At 35.2% G+C, this 21131-nt stretch overlaps 1 protein-coding gene across 1 annotated transcript in view; it reads left to right on the forward strand.

Moving 5' to 3' along the window:
- The window catches only part of LOC149775935 (beta-hexosaminidase subunit beta-like), a 42334-nt gene that overhangs the window by 11473 nt on the left and 9730 nt on the right, over window positions 1-21131 (forward strand). Inside the window, exons 5-11 of the mRNA XM_089943543.1 lie at window positions 2477-2589; window positions 9624-9734; window positions 10196-10297; window positions 12333-12438; window positions 13004-13211; window positions 13755-13862; window positions 15002-15092. Of these exons, the coding sequence (XP_089799669.1) occupies window positions 2477-2589; window positions 9624-9734; window positions 10196-10297; window positions 12333-12438; window positions 13004-13211; window positions 13755-13862; window positions 15002-15092 (839 nt within the window). The remainder of the gene's footprint in view (window positions 1-2476; window positions 2590-9623; window positions 9735-10195; window positions 10298-12332; window positions 12439-13003; window positions 13212-13754; window positions 13863-15001; window positions 15093-21131) is intronic.

Consider the following 21131-nt stretch of genomic DNA (forward strand, 5'->3'; position numbering starts at 1 on the left):
TGTCAGCACAACACTGGCTTTATGGTACCTAACAAAAGTAACATTTTACCACCATTAATTTCGCAAACTCTTGACAACAGTTTACGTTTTTCTTTCACTTAAATTTTCTTCCAATTTAAAAAATGTATTTAAATTAATTTAAGTTAGTTTAACTTTTATCGTTTAGTACTTTTTTAATGCTTGTTTAAGCCTTTATCTTCATCTTAACCAGTATTGTACTGACGCAACATGTCTGTTTTCTAACACTACTTTTAGTCGCCATCATATAGCCAGTATTGTACCGGTGTAACGTTAACCCAAGACTATATAATACTTAGTCACATCACTGAAGTTTTCACCGATTTGAAGCAAATACCTACTTTAAAAAAAATATATATATGGAATACATTTCTGTTAGATAGTTTTGACAACAATAAAGATGGCGCATATTTTCATTATGGATCTACTTGTTCATGTCACTAACTGGATTCCTTAGTTCTAACCAAATATATTTGAGTTTTGAGAGCTCACGTGAGACGTATCGTAAAAGATGGCGTTACACAAAACTTTTCCTTTTTTATTATTTTATTTCTTTCTTGTATTTTCTTTGTGAATATCCAGTCAAAAATAGTATTACTTCTGTAAATAACATTTCACTGTTACGTTTTGTTCTTGTCAGAATCGTACCATAATCGTGTGATAGTGAAAATGGAATCGATGGATTCCAAAAGTGTACAGTCTGAATTCATACGGGTTTTGCGATGCTCTTTGCCAGTATTTATAGGTTACTGCATTTGTATGGGAAAATATGAACCAGTTTTTCGGATGGAAAAGCTGTACGTCCTTGTACAAGTCTATATTTTCCTATACAAATGCAGTAACCTTTTTACCATATGCTCATTTTCTTTTTCTACCTAAGGCTTAATCATATAAACAAAATACACTACAAGGAACAAAGCAATTGAATGTATGTTGTATTCCAAACTAAATGCACAAGTATTCATCATTACACAACAACTGTATTAATGCGCACATAACTCAGCCCAGATAAATTTGAACTTGGTCGCTCACTAGACATAACTTTCGAAAGAAAATAGCGTTTCGGTCTACTTAAAATTGAAATCTGGAATCATATTGTGAATGAATGCACGTTACAACAACGTTTCCGTTTGATCTGGAACGAATAGAATTTGGTATTTTTGTCGATTCTACGAAAGTTCGTGATTATGGACTGAATTTATCTGTGATAATTCTACATTAAATACATCGGATTGAAGCAGCGAGGGAGAAGCGTGTTGACATCTGCAAGTGTGTTTCTGTTTTGTCATGAATGTTTGAAATCATAATGTGGGGAAAATGTGAAGTCTTTCAATTGCAATTACCAAAAAGACGCTATGGAATATAATGTTTATTTCATTTTGAGTGCAGTAAGAATGTTGTAATTTTACTTGGAATGTAGTCGAAAGTACATTACAATTTCGAAATGTGTAATCAAGCTTGAGAACCCATGACATGGCTCATATAATTCGGATTTGCAGAACTAAGGACGTAGATTTTGATGAAATTCAGGATGCAAAACTGTAAGCATATTTTTTGCCATTCTTATTACCAGCCAAAGAAGATAGTTTATGCCTTGACACTCGCATGTTATTTGTAGGTACCCAGCAATTTTATGAAATCTGCCATCCACCACCCGCCTAAATCCGACATATTGTATCAAAAACGTTAACGCGGAATGTAGCAAAGCAGCTGGTATGTGGCAGTCCACAAAACATCTGCTTTAGTTCATTCACAAACAAATTTAATCAACCAAAACGTTAACCGCCTACTACATGGGTGTACATGATTTGTTTAGAAATCAAAATTGCTGGCGTATGTATCCACTGTTTACCAAAGTAGTTCCTTTATGAGTGCAATATGAAGTTCTGCGCGAGTTCAGCATCGTAAAATACTGAAAGATTCTGACAATGGAAAGTTAACGGAGACAAAAATGAGCATATAATAAATATGAATTCTCCGACGAACACGTCCTTTATGACCCGGTGCAAGTTGGAAAGACTTATTTGCCGAGAGATATATGATAAAAGCGCCATATATCTTAGACATTTTTTGAAGCGTGCATTAAAAATCGCGTCAGGTGTTGTAACAAATAAATCAATGAAAATGTTTTTAAATAGTATATGTCTGAATTTCACTTGATCTGTCCTTTTGAAAGATCGCTATCTTTGAGAAGTTTAACTGAATTTGAAATATTAAAAACGCAATTTATTTAGTTTTGGACCGGAAATAATAAAATGGTTTCACACGTTTCGTAAACTACTGTAGTTGCATAATTAATAACAGGCTCTGATCTCCGTGCATATAGACATATATGCATACTTGTATTTAATTGTTGTAACTGCGTTAAATCCTTGTTTGTTACTTTGATGCAGAGTTGCCACAAGAATGGATAAGCTGGAAAATAAATAATGCTCTATTTTCTCTCCCTTCCACTCAGACAGAATATATGTTAATAACGGCAAGGCTGAATTATCCGCTCCTGAAGTCTGGGGTGCCTTAAGAGGTCTCGAGACCTTCAGTCAGTTGGTCTTCAAGCAGATGGATGGAAAGGTCTCTCTCTCTCTCTCTCTCTCTCCAAGACCTATTTACATATATTAATAAAACATATTATATATATATATATATATATATATATATATATATATATATACAAAACAGTGCGAAACTGGTATCTAACTAGCATGAGCGCTTTCGACTCTACAATGAGTCTTTTTCAACGGCAAATACAAAACATAGACAAGACAACAAATAAAACAAAAATACGGTTATGTTTGCAAAACTTTACATGCCTGTTTCTACAGGAAACAAACCTTTAACTTTATCATGTTTCAGCTCGTTTATTCAGCTTGTTGCTGATACTGTAAAATATTTGTATTGACCTAGAAATGGATGAGCCATAACGACATCTATTATTTTGTGTAAATTGATTTAAGCGCAAATTATATCCCGGATATTTCATTGTTTAAGTAGTTATTGTAGGCTTAAAGCAAATTTAGAGAATTATTTACAACCGCAACTGGAGTTCCCAGACCAGAAATGAAAAGGAATCTTACTGGATACGCCGCCTTAGAACATTGAAACCAAGCGTTTTGAACCAAGAAGACTAGAAAAGACACCTATGCACAAATAAAATTATGTTTTGCAGCCGACACTTTTTCTGTTAAATAATTCTCTAAAGTTGCTTAATAGCCTATAATAACTACTATATATATATATATATATATATATATATATATATATATATATATATATATGCTATGTACAGATTGACACACACACACACATTTATATATATATATATATATATATATATATATATATATATATATATATATATATATATATATATACTGTGTCAATCTGTACATAGCAGTCACTTTAGTTGCTGCAGGTATAACGCCATTTTCCATCACAAGACAGGCAACCAGCACCCTGCCCTGGCTATTTATCTGGGGATGACAATTTTAATATTCATACTGACTGAGAGACAGATGGACAACCCTTGCTGAAAGACATACAGACAACCCTTGCTGACAGACATACGGACATCTGTCTTACGAGGCAAAATATGTTTTGTCATAGGTCCCTTTGCTCGGTTTCAAAAGAAAACTTGAGTGACAATCTAACTCCCACTTAGCATTCCATATGTTCGGACAAAACCTCATTTAAAAGCTTAGTGTGATCAATGACATAACATTGCTTGAAAGAACAGGTTATCATGAAATATATATGTTGTGGTGGACGTCGTTGTTCATCCAGTTAAGAAATGCAGACATGAAAATCAAATTAAATCAGAATTATCTCATTCCAAGGTGCATTGACTGCTTTTTGATCCGGAGTTTAGTTAATACATATTTCCTCTTGTGCAGGGTTTCATGGTTGCGAGATATGCCCAACGTTTGAGGCATTGACAAATACACATTTTCTTTGTTCATCGTGTCCTATACAAGGTTTGATCATTGCATGCTGTCTTCGTGAATAGTATAGTTCAGACTTTGAAATCAGTATGGATATGAACCATCGATTCATATTCAGGTTAATATCTCAGTAAGCGATAACTGTTTTTGGATATATATATATATATATATATATATATATATATATATATATATATATGGACCCAGCCGGCATTGACAATTCATTTCAGGCTTTTAACAGTAGGGTGTAGGTGTGCGGATCAGATTGATCTACTTATTATTAATAAGATATAGTTCCCCTCCCTCCTTCCATCTGTTCATTACATATAACATACAAGCTGCCTTTTTTAGTACTTTGTTTTTCCCAATTATTTGCGTATATATATATATATATATATATATATATATATATATATATATATATATATATATATATATATATATATTAAAAATAACATGGCAAGTGTTGGTATACAGCAATTTGATATACCAATACTATTGTTATATCAAAATTTTGATCCGCCCATGACACAATAATAAGCTTATATAAACATTCTAGTAAACGACTGCAGTTGGTTCTAGAGCAACGATGAATTTTCACACATTATTCATTAGTGACGTATGAAAATAACGAAAAAAAGTATTAACAATCCTCGATTTCTAAATTGATGTAATATCGTACACATTTTCATCACAATCCTTTCTGATTTCTGTTCCCCCCTCCCCTCATGCATAACGGAGAAACTACGCAGAAATATGGAGTGAGAGAGAAAAGGAATTTGGGTTGGATTTAAACCTTGAAATAGAAATTACACCAAGTAACCTACAATAATATGGTTCGTCGTAACGATAAGCGTGCCCTTTCCTTGGGATTTATTTACAGTGCTTATCAATGATGCAAAGTTGCAAACCACGTCGACATTATATAGCAAATTCCTCGGTTACGTGGTACAAAGACTGGTGTATTTCATGTTTTGTTTTTGTTTCTTAAACATAATATAATGTTCTAAAAATCGATTATTAATTAAATATGAAAATTTCCAAAGGCCTCTCTCTCAGACCCTCCGCCTCGTATGCGGGAGGTCTATGAAATGACGAACGTAGTGGATTTTAGTTTGTGTCATCCAACGATATCTCTGGACTTATGAATGATGGTAAAAGTTAAGTCAAACCGACGAATGAGAGAGAGAGAGAGAGAGAGAGAGAGAGAGAGAGAGAGAGATTGTGGTCGGTGGTGCTGTTAATAAAGCAGAATAATGATTTAGATCAACTGTAAATATATTAAAATATTTTAATTATCTCTTGTTGGCTCGTCCTTTCCCTTAGTTTCTATTCCACACTAATTTCCATGAGCCGGTAGATGAACGGCTTAGCGTTCACGTGAATGGCGATGATAACCAAGTGTTTCTAATGCTCTACTTTTATTATTAAAACCATATTTCATGTTTAAATCATAAGTGTGTATTATATTGATTTAATCAATGTGAAGAAATATGGAAACTAAAAAAAAATTTAAAAAAAGTCAACTTTTCGATATACAGTGGTGATTGAGAACATCCACAAAAGGCATAGAACTACATTTTGTAGCGGAGACACTGGGAGATGTGAGTTCATTCATTCACTAGGTCCATACACAGCTGCCTGTGGTAGTAAATCTCAACTCCGTTCAAAAGGCATCATCATCATCATCTTTATTTCCTTCCATGGAAGATTACATGATATAAGAATAAATCATCTGAATACAATCAATAAATATTTAAAAAAAAAAAAAAAAAAAAAAAAAAAATGTTTTATATTGGAATACAAATTCTTACGCAATATCAATCAACAAAGTGTTCGTCAACTCATAAGTTGCAAGTTTCAGTACCTTATTTACAGAAGATAGCTGCACACTGCATGACAAAGTATGCTGCATACAGGACGAATAGCTTGGAGTTTTCTTTGTCGATTACTCCTGATGGTAACCTTTTACCTAAAAGATATTGTAGTTGCAGCTCATCTTCTGCATTAAATAACGTAATGTGCAGGCTCAGGGGAAATTTATCAGTAAGGAAATCCCAGAAAGAATTTCGAAAGTTCGACATATAAGGACAACTAACACAACAATGAAGTATCAAGTCTGTATAAACATTCCCACATCTAATACACATATCAAGCTGTGTTTGTGGAACAGCAGCCCATAGTTTAGCTACATATGTAAATACCTTAGTGTGTTGTCTAGTTTTAGCCGACTGCCACACTGAGGCAGGTCGTAAGTATTCGTGTATCGAAGAGAATCTATCAAAATCTGCTTGATTAGACATACGAACTCTCCAGAGGCTATTTTCAAGACCAACAATTTTTGACCTTACAATTTCTTTCCAATTATGTTTATCTGGAATTTCAGAATGATGTAAATAATCAGTTAGATACCCGAGCAAGTCAAACTTCTTTGAGATATAATATAAATTTGAAATTAACCCGCAGCTTGACATGCATCCGCTCAGAATGAAGTGAAATAACGCAACGTTAAACACACGTTTAGTATGTACATTGTTAGGCATCAAACACAATCTGTGTAAAAACATCAATTTTCTTCTATCAATTTCGGACTGCGCTGATGTCCATCCTAGCATTCCCAGGGCAATGTCTGATCTTGTATGTATTGGAAAACCTTGTAAATGTTTGGCAAAATACCTCAGAGTTTTATCCAATAAAGCGAGGTCACTTTTTGAAATGTTACACCATAATTCACTTCCATAAAACATTGAAGGGAAAATTACCTTTTTAATTACATTTGCAGCAACCAAAGGATTTAAACCATTTGGTTTAATGCCAATACCAAACAGACCGTGAAAAGATTTTTTCCCTTTTTTGCATGCATCGAGTATTGCGTCATGCGACGTCAGCTTTGAGTTAATCCGGTGACCCAGGTGTGTTGCCGAATCGGTAACCGGCAAACATGACGGGCCAAGATACCATTTCATATTGATAAAATTCTTGTATTGGGGTCCGAAAATGATAATGTATGACTTTGTAACACTAAGCTCAAATCGCCACTTATTACTGTAGTCGTATGCTATATCTAACAGCTTTTGTAGATTGCTAGGATATATAGCCAAAAGTGAAATATCATCAGCTAGGGTTGGATTTCCCACAGCTAAGGATCCAATCTTTGCTCCAAATCCACTATTTTCTAACTGTAGCAGCAAGTCATTTATAAATATTGTGTACATCAAGGTTGACAAAACACCCCCTTGTCTCACTCCTTGGCCAGTTGAGAACCAATCTGAAAATTGCCCATTTACAAGAACTTTACTCTGTAAATTTGTATACATGTTAGAAAATATCAAAAGGGATTTACCCGTAATTCCCAACGTGAATAATTTAAAAAGCAGTCCTTCGTGCCACACGGTATCAAATGCCTTTTTTGTATCAAGAAAAGCAGCAAAAACCCGTGAACCCATGTTTACATTATATTGTACTGATTGCAACAGCACAAAACTCGCTGTTGTGCAGCCTAAACCTTTTTGGTAACCATGTTGTTGTGAACTGGGTATACTAGAATTAGTATCTTTGAGCCAAGTTACCAAACGTTCATGAATAACTTTCTCAAAGGTTTTGTAGATAACAAGTAACAGGCCTGTAACTTTCGAGGGAGTTCTTTGATTTTCTGTTACCTTTGTACAGTGGTATTACTAACCCTTTTTTGCAATCTACAGGTATGTAAGATTGATCAATCATCCGAGTAAATAAAATTGTCATACACTCGATGAGGTAGTCGCTGCCATAGATCAAATGTTCATTGCAAATTTGATCATGGCCCGATGCTTTTGATTTCTTTAGACCTTTAATGATTTCTCTTACTTCATTTAATCTGATACTGGTCTGTAAGGCCTCGATATGGCTTACTTCGTCCTGTAGACCCCGATTTAATTCTCTCTCTATAAATTCATAAAAGTTTCCGTCAAAACTATGGTTTAAATTCGGCGTGTGAATGTCCTCATAGTATCTAGCAAAGCCATTTGCGATGGAATCATCATCACGGACACAAACTCCATCAGTTGATAGTTCCTGACAAAAATTTGTATTGTTCCCTCTCTTAATGTTGATCATTTTCCAAAAGTGTCTTACATCGCATTCATGTGCTTTTTCAATTTCTTCATACACCTCCCCCATATATTTTTCCACAGCCAGTTTTTGAACGTTTCTAAAGTCTCTCTTCTTGTCTTTATATTCTCTGTAAGAATTAAATTGACTACCCCTCGGTCTTCCCTCATTTATCCAAGTATACCTAGCTTGTCTTTGAAGTTTATGTGCTTCTTTGAGTTCATTTGACCAATATGGTTTGGCATGATAATTGAATTTAGACTTTGGAAGCGCGATGTCGCTTGACTGCTGTATTGCATTAACAATGTGCTGGTAAAAGCTATCAACATTGTCCGAAATAGTATCTATATCTAAAGTTTTCAGGCGAAGGTCCAGCTCAGATTGATAGTTTTTCAAGATATCAGCGTTTAATTTATTCCAGGCTATGTTGTTTCTCTTCATAGACTGTCTGAAGTCTCTCCCACAGGTCACTGTACGAAGGGAAGTAAGGATAGGGAGGTGGTCAGATATCGCGTGCTCTTCGTGATCTGAAACAATGTGCACACTTCGTAATCTACCTATGCATTGATCCGACAGTACAAAATGATCAATCATCGTTCTTGCTGGGGTGAACGTATAGCGGGAACCAGTGCATATTATTAAATGTCCAGCACTCACTAGATTATTATATCGCAAGAACTCATGAAATACTCTATCTTTGTAATCTCTGAAAGTGGCTGGTTCAGCTACTGCATTGAAATCACCAGTAAAATACACGTCCCCCAGCTGTGAGTACTGATCATAGAGATTTTGAATCAACTCAATTTGCGCTTTGTAACAATCTATGCCATATAATAGGGTCGGCATATATACACAAAAAATATATACATTTTGCATATCGGGAAATTTGAATTCTATGCCAACAACTCTGTCACTATTAACTTCATCTATAAAGTTAGCGTATCTCATGAGAGAAGTTTTGCAGAAGATTGCAACTCCTCCTTTACCACATTTTATTAACATACAATTAGAGGAAATATCCTCTGCCTTAGCAGTGCATTTATAATCAGAACGAATAGTATCGCAAAATGGAAGTATGTGCTGTAATAGTTTATGTTCAGTTACGCAAGCTACGTCAACATTATATCTATCCAGCATTGCACTAAAGCTAAGAGCAGAGGACATAATTCCTCTAACATGTATGTATTAGTATGAGATATAAATAAAATATATGTATATTATGTACGCTGTATAAATGATATACCATTCGTTGTATACATTTTACATTAAAAAAATGAAGCCTTGTTTCCTTTTAATGAAAAGTTTATAATCTCATGCTATCATTGACACGACTTACGTAGTCACACACATACGATATATGCTAATTCCATTCCACAAACTAGTGAAAGTAAGTGAAGAAAATGTGTCTTATGATATGATACCTGCTTTAAAATGTAACGTTTTTCTTTTGCTGTGATCAAATTAGAACAAACAGCGTAGAACTAGAACAAACAGCATATATGGTTGTACGCAGTTTGCAGCTAATGAGTGTTACGAGTATAATACCAGAGTACTCATGGTAAATTTAAATAATTCCAGCTTTACATTCGAGAGACTCGTGTCAAGGATTATCCTAGATTTCAGCACCGTGGCGTCCTAATTGACACTGCACGGCATTACATTTTCAAGGAAGTTCTTTTTGAGGTGTTGGTAAGTCGTTTGTTTCTTTTTGTTTTTGTTCTCTAATTCCTTTTTATGTTTTTGTCTACAAATGAAGAAGCATCTCATGTCATGTTTAAGCGTCAGGGGTTACAAATATGCACAGACTACAATCAATGTAAATGAAGTCGAGATCAAATCGTTATAAGGCGAAACCAAGTAATTTCTTGCCTTATTCTGTGACAGTTATATGTCCACATGTTTGCTATACTATTTTATTTGTCTGATGAATTTAGGCATGCACATGCTTATATCAGTAAGAACTTTGAACTGTCAATAAACTTGCTCAGATATGTGCATCATAACGACAACCACATTGCTTTGTAGGTAAAAAGAGGAAAACTACATAACGGAAAAAAGTGGTCTTACTTGCCTAACCTTACTGCCATGGAACGAATTCACGTAAGAATTCAGTATCATATCCAAATGGAATTATTAACTTTATTTTACAGGAATCCATGGCCCAAAATAAGCTAAATGTTCTACACTGGCACATAGTGGATGACAACTCATTTCCTTATCAAAGCGAAGTTCTTCCTAAATTAAGCCAAAAGGTAATAATCTCTCTCTCTCTCTCTCTCTCTCCTTACGTGTATAAATGTTATATATTTGACTCGTGCATGTACACACGAAAGAGACAGGCTGTATAAATATCTCAATAGTTCGGGTACTTGTTTGCAGAGGTTTTAGCGAAATCCCTGAAATAAATAAGAATTTCGCGGAATTAATAAATGAATCACGGACACCTACTTTTGTCCGCTATGAACTGTACTCATTAAAAATGAATGCACTAGTCAAGTTCATAACTACGTACCATGGTTTCGGAGAAACAACGCTATATGCAAACTCTTAACATAATCGCTGCATCTTGAAATGTAGGTCGCTATGGCGTACTTATGGTCGTGGTGGTAATATCTTCTTTGATAAAAATTTTCCTCAAGTTTCATAAATGTACAGACAAAGATGCAAGAAAAAGGCTTAATAACTCGAGCATGAAAATGTCTCTGCAACATAAACTTCCCGCGGTGAATAGTACCATTTGAAAAGAATAGACTTATTATGTTTAATGGCTATACATACAAAATCGTCAGATAAACTGAGCTAATTGCAAATACATGGCATAATCGCTGGAGCGTTGAATATCAGCCAGTGTGACTTATTTTTGCCAGTGGAGAGAGTATTACCTTCCAAAATGAATAGACCAATTAGGTTTAAGGCTCTCCCGTACGACAGTGTTTGAGAAACTGAGCTAAATGAAAAAACTTAACGTTATCAATTGTGTGTGAAAAGTAGGTCACTGGAAACAATTTTTCCTTATTGAGTATCAACCTACAAGATGAATCGAACCATCAAATTTCATGACTGTACAGGCAGTAAAGTCATGAAAACTTAGCCTTTTGGGAAAAAATTAATGTGATCACTGGAGCATGAAATGTAGGTTATCGTAACACGTATGTTCCGTTAATGGATAGGACCCTTCAATATAAATAGACCCATCCATTTTCATGACTGTACATTTAACGATATAAGAAAAGCTGAGCTAAAAGCAAAGACTCAAACAAACATGAGCTTCAGACCAATATGACGAACTCTTACCCTTCAAGTTTCATGGCTACATTCAGCATTATCAGACAAATGGAGCTAAGTGCAAAAAACACGAGGCAACAATCTGAGCGTGAGAAATCGTTTAGTGTGATATATTTTTACCCACTGGTGAAAAGTACCGTCCTTGATGAATAGACAATCAAGTTTATGACTACATATAACATTGTCGGATAAAATCAGTTAAATGCAAAACTTAGTATAATAACTGCAGCGTAATTCAATATCACTCTGACTTAGACTTTGAAAAATAGTGCCATACAACTCACAGTCAGGTTTCATGACATTACATGGAACATTGTTATAGAAACTGAAATAAACGCCCAAATAAGTTTATCTTGACGCACACGCCGTCAGAAAATTGATTCTTATGCCCATCGTCTATTCTCACGGACGAAACAAAACTTGGCAACATATCCTCTGCTGGTTAATAACCTAGGTATGTTCAATCTGGTTACATTGAATTATGAATTATAACTGAAGAATCAAAATGACTGATATAACTGTACTGATTGATCTTCATTGGAAATCAAAATATTTGTAATATCTGTTTCGACAGTATTCACCCGTCTAGCATATGATATATATATATATATATATATATATATATATATATATATATATATATATATATATATATATATATATATATAATAATTGATTTATTAATTAAAGAGCTCAAGAGCTTCACAATGGAGACTGCGTGCACGTCAACAACCATTATGTCATTGCCTTTGAGTGCCAGGTCTTGCAGGGCGTTGTTCGAATAGAAAATGTAAAGTCACGTATGAAACAATTTCCTTGCAAACGTTTTCCAGTTTTCATTTTAGCTCTACTTTACATCGTCTGGACTTAAATTCAGTCTTGTTTGCAAAGTTATTCACAAAATATTCACTTGTTTAGTATTGGAACTTATTTGGTATATTTCGCTGTAAGACATGCGGATCAAATAATTCGGCCTAATTTATGTTCGTTTACATTTTGCAGGGGGCATTTCATCCGACATTAGTATATACTCAAAAAGACATCGCAGAAATAATTGAATATGCCCGCCTCAGAGGTATTCGGGTCATACCGGAATTTGACTCTCCAGGTAAATAAAACTGAAAGAGCGGGAGGGGGGAAGTGTCGCTTATTTTCTGCAAATAAAGTATGCGATATATTGCAATTAATCAACTAGCGTCATTTATAACAATACGTAGGCTCCTCTGATATCTTAAAGTTAAGGACCATAATCATGTGACTTCTATACAATATAGTTATATTGATGATGAATAAGAGTTTTAAGTAAACTTTCACGTAGAAGCACGAGACAGACATATACAAGTGTCTCAAATTATAAACGTATGCAATATCAATAGTGCGCACGAATATGAGACAACCCTTCAAGAGCATTTAAATAAAACTGCATGTCTTCAATTTTTAGTATAGTCTTGGAAAAACGTGCAAATAGGTAAATAAATCTTGCATACCGTAGCGTACATGCTATTCTTGTTACTCCTTCATGTACACGTTGTACATTACCATTTGTCTCATTAAGTTGAAAGAACATCTCAGATCATACTTTTTTAAAAAAATAATCAAGACTGGACTCTTAATATTGATATTTATTTATTTATTTATTTATTTATTTATTTATTTATTTATTTCGTCTACAGGACATACGTTTGCCTGGGGATTAGGATATCCAGAGATCAAAACGAAATGTTACGAAAATGGAAAACCGCTCTTTGGTCCTTTAGGACCTTTGGATCCTTCTAAAAATACGACCTATGAGTTTTTACGTTCCCTCTTCAGAGAACTTTTTCATGTGTTTCCTGACAACTATATCCATCTTGGTGGTGACGAGGTTCACACTATTTGCTGGTTAGCATGTAACGCTTTCGATACCCGCGGCAACACTTGGCGACACTCAGACTTAGTTATATATTACTGTCAGTGTGCACGGTTCGACTATGACCTTAATTGTGCACTAAATGTGAAAACTGTAGACACACCTACGTACACACACACAGACACACACACACACAAAGTATACTGGTATACTGAATTTATGTATTGAAATATTTAATAAGGTTTTGTAAATAATAGCTTCAGTCCCGTGAAACTAAGGAAAATTGAAAAAGAAAAATATTACTCATTTTGATTAAATACTCGATTTGCAAGAAGACGTAAATCGGCCACTAATTAGAATGTCATAAATGGCATAGAACAATGACTACTAAGTACCCTCATTTTACCTGATCGATTTTACGAGTTAACTTCTAACACACACACACACACACACACACACACACGCACGCGCACGCATGCACGCACGCACACACACACACACATACATAAATACATGCATACATACATACATACATACATACATACATACATACTTTCGTATTTATCTCCTTTAAGGTGGACGAACCCGGAACTTCGGAGTACCATGCAAAGACTAGCTGGCATATCACCTGACCTTAATCCCAAGGACTATGTCCAGAGCGTGATCAGTTATTATTTTGACAGGTATACATAAATTGGTTAACCTGATAGGTTATTATTTTGACAGGTGCAGATGTATATTGCTCGTTGAATCTTGTTCAAAGGGAACCTCAGGAGAGAGAGAGAGAGAGAGAGAGAGAGAGAGAGAGAGAGAGAGAGAGAGAGAGATTAAACATCACGTTACTAAATTGTATTTCACTTCCATAATATTTGAATGCAATGACGACAGCGACTTGAATGTTAAAAGAAACAATCAGTTCACCTGATTCCGTATTAAGCCTTTCCTGGTCTAGTGGCAGATAAATAACTTAACAGTTAATAGAATCAATAATATATAAAGATGAACATGAGTGAAAGTTTTGTTTTATACAGGATCGATCTACACAGTGTAAACATATCCACAGTGTAAATGCTGCAACACAGTGTAAACATTACACCACAGTGCAAACATTAAAACACAGCGTAAACGTTACAACATACAGCAAAAATCCTACCAATCAGAGTTATTCTCATACAGTCATAATAATCTACATTTTAAAGTCTATTAAATTCAATATGAGATAAAGAACACGTTAAATAATGTATTTTGTTAAGGGCTCCCTAAATGACTAGTGGTCTAAGGCACTCGCCTTTACAGATGACACACACATCTGATCTCTGTACGTGCCAGCGATAGCCTCCACTCGACCAGCGTATCTTTATTCCTCCACCAAATATACTGGCTTTCATGTGCTGAAAAATGGCGTTAAACCCGACAAAACCAAATCGATCCTCATGTAAAGCAAGAGTTATCTGCTCTTTCATGAATTTTTCATCAAGACGTTTCCTATATGTTCTGTCCTTTCAGACAAAAATAATATACACTTATTATTTTACCATTTGAAACAATTCAGCGAACGCCTTGCGTACGATATCAGAACTACCTACTCTTTTACGAACGTTTCATCAACACGTTTCACAAAAAAAATTGTCTTTGCCAAAACAATAATAATAGACACATGTAAATTTACCATTGTAAATTATTCAGCGAAAGCCTAGGGTGCAATGTCAGAACTGATTTGAATTGCTTAATTCATGAATAGATAATGTTTTATTCAAACTCGGAGCCGGACGAAAAATCAGTTTTAAATGTTTTAATGAATATTGAAATTTTTATTTTCTAGATTAACCAAGGACTTGACAGAACTTACACAAAACCAATCAACTCGGAAAAGTTTCATCATGTGGGAAGATGTGGCAAAATCTGCCAATGCAGTGAGTTTTCAGCAGCTACCATATTTGTTTGTTTGTGTAGTTAAAGTATTGGCTGGTTATATGGATCTTAAGTCGTAATAGCGATGCAGCACTAGCAAAGCCGGTAACCTTATTCGTGACGGGTATTTAGGTCGCCTTTGACATTTCTGGTGTGCATTTTAACAAATGTAACAATCAGTGAAAGTACTTTACCAAGGAATCGGAGCCGCTTAAACAGTATAAGGACTCAGATAAAACCTGCTTGTTTAGTGTATTTGGTGCGCTACATAAATGCATTAGGTGATCAGGATGACTTTGGCATGGCTTGGCATGTGCTAATTGAAACATCAGAATTGCACGTGCTGTTGTAGTACATGTGTGTGTGTGTGTGTGTGTGTGTGTGTGTGTGTGTGTGTAACTCTTTGTTGGTGTATAATTTCGAACGAAATCGTTTATCATATGTGTGTGTATTTTTTATTTTTTTATTTTTGACCTAGCTTTAACATTTTTTTCAGTCATATCGCTACGATGTCTGCAGTGTGGCAGTTATAAGTATGTCTAATACTGGGGCATCATGCCGCAGACATGTAGCATGATGTCCCACCCAGTCACATTATCCTGACACCAGGCTGACCAGTCCTAATACTAACCTCTTAATGCTGAGCGCCAAGCGAGGTATCTGTTAGTACCGCTTTTGTAAGTCTTTGGTATGACTCGGCCGGGTATCGAACCCACGATCTCCAGTCGGACGCTCTAACCACTTTGGTCACCGGAGCGGTTCGTCTATCATATAAGAATAAGAAATATATGCAGCTTGTAGTGTGTTAACGTTTATAGGGTCACTAGGACAATACAAAGACATTGAATCTTCAAACTCTTCCATTCGATAGAATATGCAATAGTCATAAACCTTCTTAACAAATCACTCTGAGTACGACATTATAACCCTAAATGACCTTTCACGCTGTCTGAATGAGCTAATCAGAGTTTCTCTTCAACCCACATTCATTTTATCGATCGATAAAACTGGCTTTTTATTACTGTGAAGAAGTTTGTTACATTGTGATATTGATTAGGTGTTTTGTTTATGTATATTCCTTAAAAAAAAACAGCAAATATCAGCTAAAGCAGCCCCCGGTGATAAAGGAATGTCGTGAATTATCGCCCATATCTTGCGACGACAGACGTCCGCAATTTAAAAAAAAAAAAAAGAAAGAAGAAAAAACGTTTACCGTGGAATCATTGAGCAGTAGCGTGGCGAAAATTATGCCACTTCCAAAATGTGATTCTCTAGTCCCATTCCAATAACCAAAAAAAAAAAAATTGTTGCCAATGGTTTGGCCCTGACTGAGCTTGGGATCACCAACCCCACCACATTGGCGGGAGTAGCCTGGGCGGTTACCAAGTCCTTGTGGTTAAGACCATAATTATTCATGCGCTTCGGATGGTTGTTGCAGATGACCCTTCGACACGCGGTAGATAACCACGCCCACATCAATTCACGCGACTGTTTCCAGAGGCCATCCTTGCATTCTGATACCTGCTTGTTGTGGATACAAAATAATATGAATTTAGTAGCAGTAGTATTTTACAAATTGACACAAGACATACTTTTGCCGCATACGTTTGTATCTGGGTTGGAGAGGTGTTTATGTTAGTGATATTTAAAGCTTTGAAAGACAATTTATATATACAACTCAATAGAGACTGGTTATTTGCAGCTACAGTACTTATAAACTTGTACTTTTAGTGTATGTTAAACGTATGTAGATTTGTATTCTTCAGTTTATTGAAACAAATAAAGATTTGAACGCCAGTTAGTAACCATTACGAAACTGTTTGTACCATAGTTAGGGGGCAGGGACCAGTTTCTATGTACAAATTTAATACCTCAATCAGCGACCTAGTATAAAAAATCATAAAAAATCAAAGACACAAGTGAGGTCAAAAAGGTCCATATTTTTAGATACCTATATTAAAACAAAGCATAAGAATAGTATTTACTTGACCATAGAAGTCAATGGCAGTTCATAGCAGAAAAAGTTTATGCACCCCAACCCTATTTTACACATGCATTTTTCACATCCAAAGGCCATTTTTGAAGCATGTGGTGCTGACAGTGCAAACGCAAGCTCTTTCCCTGGATGAAAATTATGAAAAAAATTGTCTACTAAATAGTTTGATGCAATTAAGAATAGTTGTCATCCAAGCCGTTTTTGAGATACTCTACTTGCCTTGAACCCACGTGTCTACTGCTATTGGAGGCTAGCTCTTCTTCCTAGCCGACTATTGGTATTTAACTATTAACATACTGCAGAGCAACTATGGAAGGTGTACATGCCTGACATCATTTCAAGAACAACACAAGCCCGAAACACCTAGTTCACAAATATATCCATATCTATAAGTAGTAAACAATAATAGCTGAAAAATTCACACCATAGCCTTAAGTTAAGAAATTTGACAGGGGCCAATTTACGAAACTGGACCCTGCCACCTTATTGTGTAGAGTAATCAACAGTGTCAGCTTCTCAGAGAGGTATACACTTTCATTTTCGGTTGGTGGGGGTGCTAGCATTTTGTTGAAAACAAATTCGGACCAAAAAATGCTTGGAAAAATATTCTAGTTCTGATTCTGTACTCAACAAGAACTAGTTATAATTGTGAAATTATTTCAAAAATAGTATTCTTAGGTGATAGAGAAAAAATATAAATATGTTCTGACTGGGAAACGTACTAGTCGCCTCACCCACACAAACACCCACACCCAACGAAAATTAAATAGTAGGTCCCTTATCCAATCTCTGCATGACAAGATTCGTAGTTCCACGTCGCTCTTTGTAGGTAGCCGAACCAGAGCCTTGAACTATCTCTCTGCAGTTGAAAGTGTTAGTGGCTATAACAAACTGAATCAATGACCAATATGTTAGATATTCATTATGATATTATTTGTAATGCCTACATGATTAACTCCGAGAAAAGCATGTGTGTATAAGTTTTAAATTGTAACAGCGAAAATCTTATATATGTGATTGTCTAAGAAGACCGTCATATTTATTACCGGGGCGCCGAGCCAAGTTGTCTAAAGCGCTCTCCGTTACGGATCACTGCCATCTCACCTCTGTCTGCGTGGGTTCGAGTCTCGGATTCGGCCAATGTGGGTATGTGAGAAAGCTTTGAGATGTGAGCTTATTTAAAACACTGCAAAAATATGACAAAACAGACATTTAAGTTTTAACCAGCTGAGCTAGTAAAATACAAGATAACCTCATTAATATGCGTGGATCTCGCTAAAACATGTATTCATCTGAGACCTGGTTAATTGAAATCTTAACTTTATCAACCTCAATCACAGCAGAATCAGAAATTCAGTCTGTAAAACGCTAACATGTCCAGCCAATCAAATGCAAGATCACAGTAATAATATTCGTGATTCTCCCTCATCAACCATAAAAGGATATATTCCAAAATATGCTCATCATATCATTGCGCTAATAGTCAAAGGTGTAATTGCAGCGATTGGTTGCCATTTTTTAACATACTTTCTTCCTGATTTATCTTCAACAATTGATGATTTGCAATAGAAGGTAAAGACCTTGATGATTTAGTTCATACACCTAAGTACATGCCTCTGTTTTGCAAAGTAATGCTTACATGATATGGTCAAAAATAAAATTCATAGATACGGTTGTTCAAAGTGTTGTGGGTACAAAGGAGGCTGTTATCGGACTTTTTGGGCACATTGGGTAAAATGTATAAGTACAATGAAAACTGTATGCATATAAATTCGTATGTATGCAATACCATTTGACTGAACATAGGCTTATACGCATGCTCATCATCTGCGGAAGTTCATGACATAATTTGCAACTGGCGGGAAAATATTTATTGAAAAATGTATTTAAAAAACAGAGCAGAAATGGACTGTAATCCAGTAATAGCGGACACACTTATTGTAGGCATGAATGTTTTATTAGTGAAAATAACCTAGATGTGCATGTTGTTTTTGTTTTATTGGGGGGGGGGGGTATTTGTGTGTGTGGGTGTTGTGATTTTGCTTTTAAGCAAGTGAATACATATGTTTGATTGGGTGATTATAGATTACTTTTTACATATTTTTTATCTGCTTGTAATTATCCTGCTCTAGAGAGCCTTATTTGCTGGATTTAAAGCCAATCACAAAACCAGTCATGACGGGTTATCAGTAGAGGGATTACTTCAAGAATAGGGGCCCCGAGTGGCTGAGTGGTCTAAAGCGCTTTCCGTTACGGATCACTGTCATCTCACCTCTGTCTGCGTGGGTTCGAGTCTCGGATTCGGCTAATGCGGGTATGTGAGAAAGTTTGCCAGTAGCTTCTCGTGGATGGGTGGTTCTTTCTGGGGTTTTCCCGGGTTCTTCCTCCACCATTAATACTGGCCGCCATGGATCGTGTGCTGAAAAATAGCGTTAAACCCTACAACAACAACAACTTCAAAAATACTTAAAGGAAATTGTAGCTTTGGATAGCCCTTTGATAAGTCGTAATGGAATGACAGTGTATCGACATTGCTATTTCGAAATAATTCATCGCTGCTTCTGACAAATCATACACAATATTTTCGTAAACACGTAATAAAAAAGACAGGATGGGCAAGCCAGCCATTTTGATAGCTATATATTTTTAAATAGTTCCAGAATTTGTTACTAATCTTGTCCCAAGCTTACCCTTTGTTCAGATAAAATCTGTATTTAAACACCTCTCGAGCGTCATCTGAATGATCAAAATGATATATCACTCAAAAGTCTCAGATTTCTCCCGTAAGACGATTCAATTGCAAATATAGACTTTAGTTTTGATCCTAGGTGAAACAATACTGAATTGAATTTGAAAATAGCTATGAAAAAATTTAAGGAAATATCGTGCGTCCAACATCAGCCTTTTTGCATACTTAAATAAGTACATTATAAAGTATTGTTACAAATATCTGTATCATCTGTTAAATTATAATATAGTTTTATTTTAATCATTTGGATTTAGGACATTTATATTTCAAATTCTTTAACTCAGTGATTGACTTCATTATTGTAAAGTGCATGTACATTACATGTAGAACTCTCATTCATAAATCAAGTTTGATTGCCTAGGTTAAGTCAGTAACTTTCGATCAAGCACACAACGCATTTGTTCTGAATGGAGTTATGAAAATGTCACGTGCAGCTATGAGTGCATTTGTCCAGTAAGTATCATGCACGCCTTAATTACTCATTAAAATGAGAAATTCAGATTATTTCTGTTATTGTATAATGTACAGATCTAAACTGTTCGAGAATCTTTCAATAAATCAGATTTTGTTGATTTGCTGCGCATATAAAGAGTATATAAGTGAATATAAACACCACGTATGTTATCCTATGGATTATGCCAGCTTTATAATATAGAGGAAATCATGATTTATTTATAACTGTTCGTTGAAATAGCGGAGTGGAAAACATTTAATTTAGGTTTTCAATTTCCGTCGGATTGAGTGAAATCATTCAAAGACTTGAGTATCTTTAAAAATTGCTGGATTATCTGAAACTTTCAAAGACTTTAGAGTGATATTCTACTTTCACGTGATTACTTTGAAGAAAAAGCTTTTGTATTGAGAACTTACATTCGAAATACATTTGGACAGTTTCCAGATTAATGTGAAATTGATAGTACAGTATAAGACATTCTTGGAATTAACACTATATGTTATTATCGACTCTTTTATTTTTATATTTTATGGAAATATATTTATATTTTGGAAATTTGAATGCTTGTTGAGATTTACCTTGTGTTATTAGTTAAGTTTATGACCCTATACGTAACAGTATATCATATCACAAATATAAGTTAAAGTATAATAAATTCATCAAAAAGGACCTTTTCTATGCGACTCGATCCCTGTATGCCATTTTCCGTTACATATACGACAAAAAAGAGAAAAAGGTGTTCCGAACGCTTCCCGAGTTCGCAAATATAAATGAACATTATCTTTAAACGAGTTGCTAAATCTCTCACTCCCTCACTCACAATAGTAATAAACTGATATTTG

The sequence above is a fragment of the Sinohyriopsis cumingii genome, chromosome 19 (assembly GCF_028554795.1).
Source record: "Sinohyriopsis cumingii isolate HCF-2022 chromosome 19, ASM2855479v2, whole genome shotgun sequence".
Classification (NCBI taxonomy): domain Eukaryota; kingdom Metazoa; phylum Mollusca; class Bivalvia; order Unionida; family Unionidae; genus Sinohyriopsis; species Sinohyriopsis cumingii.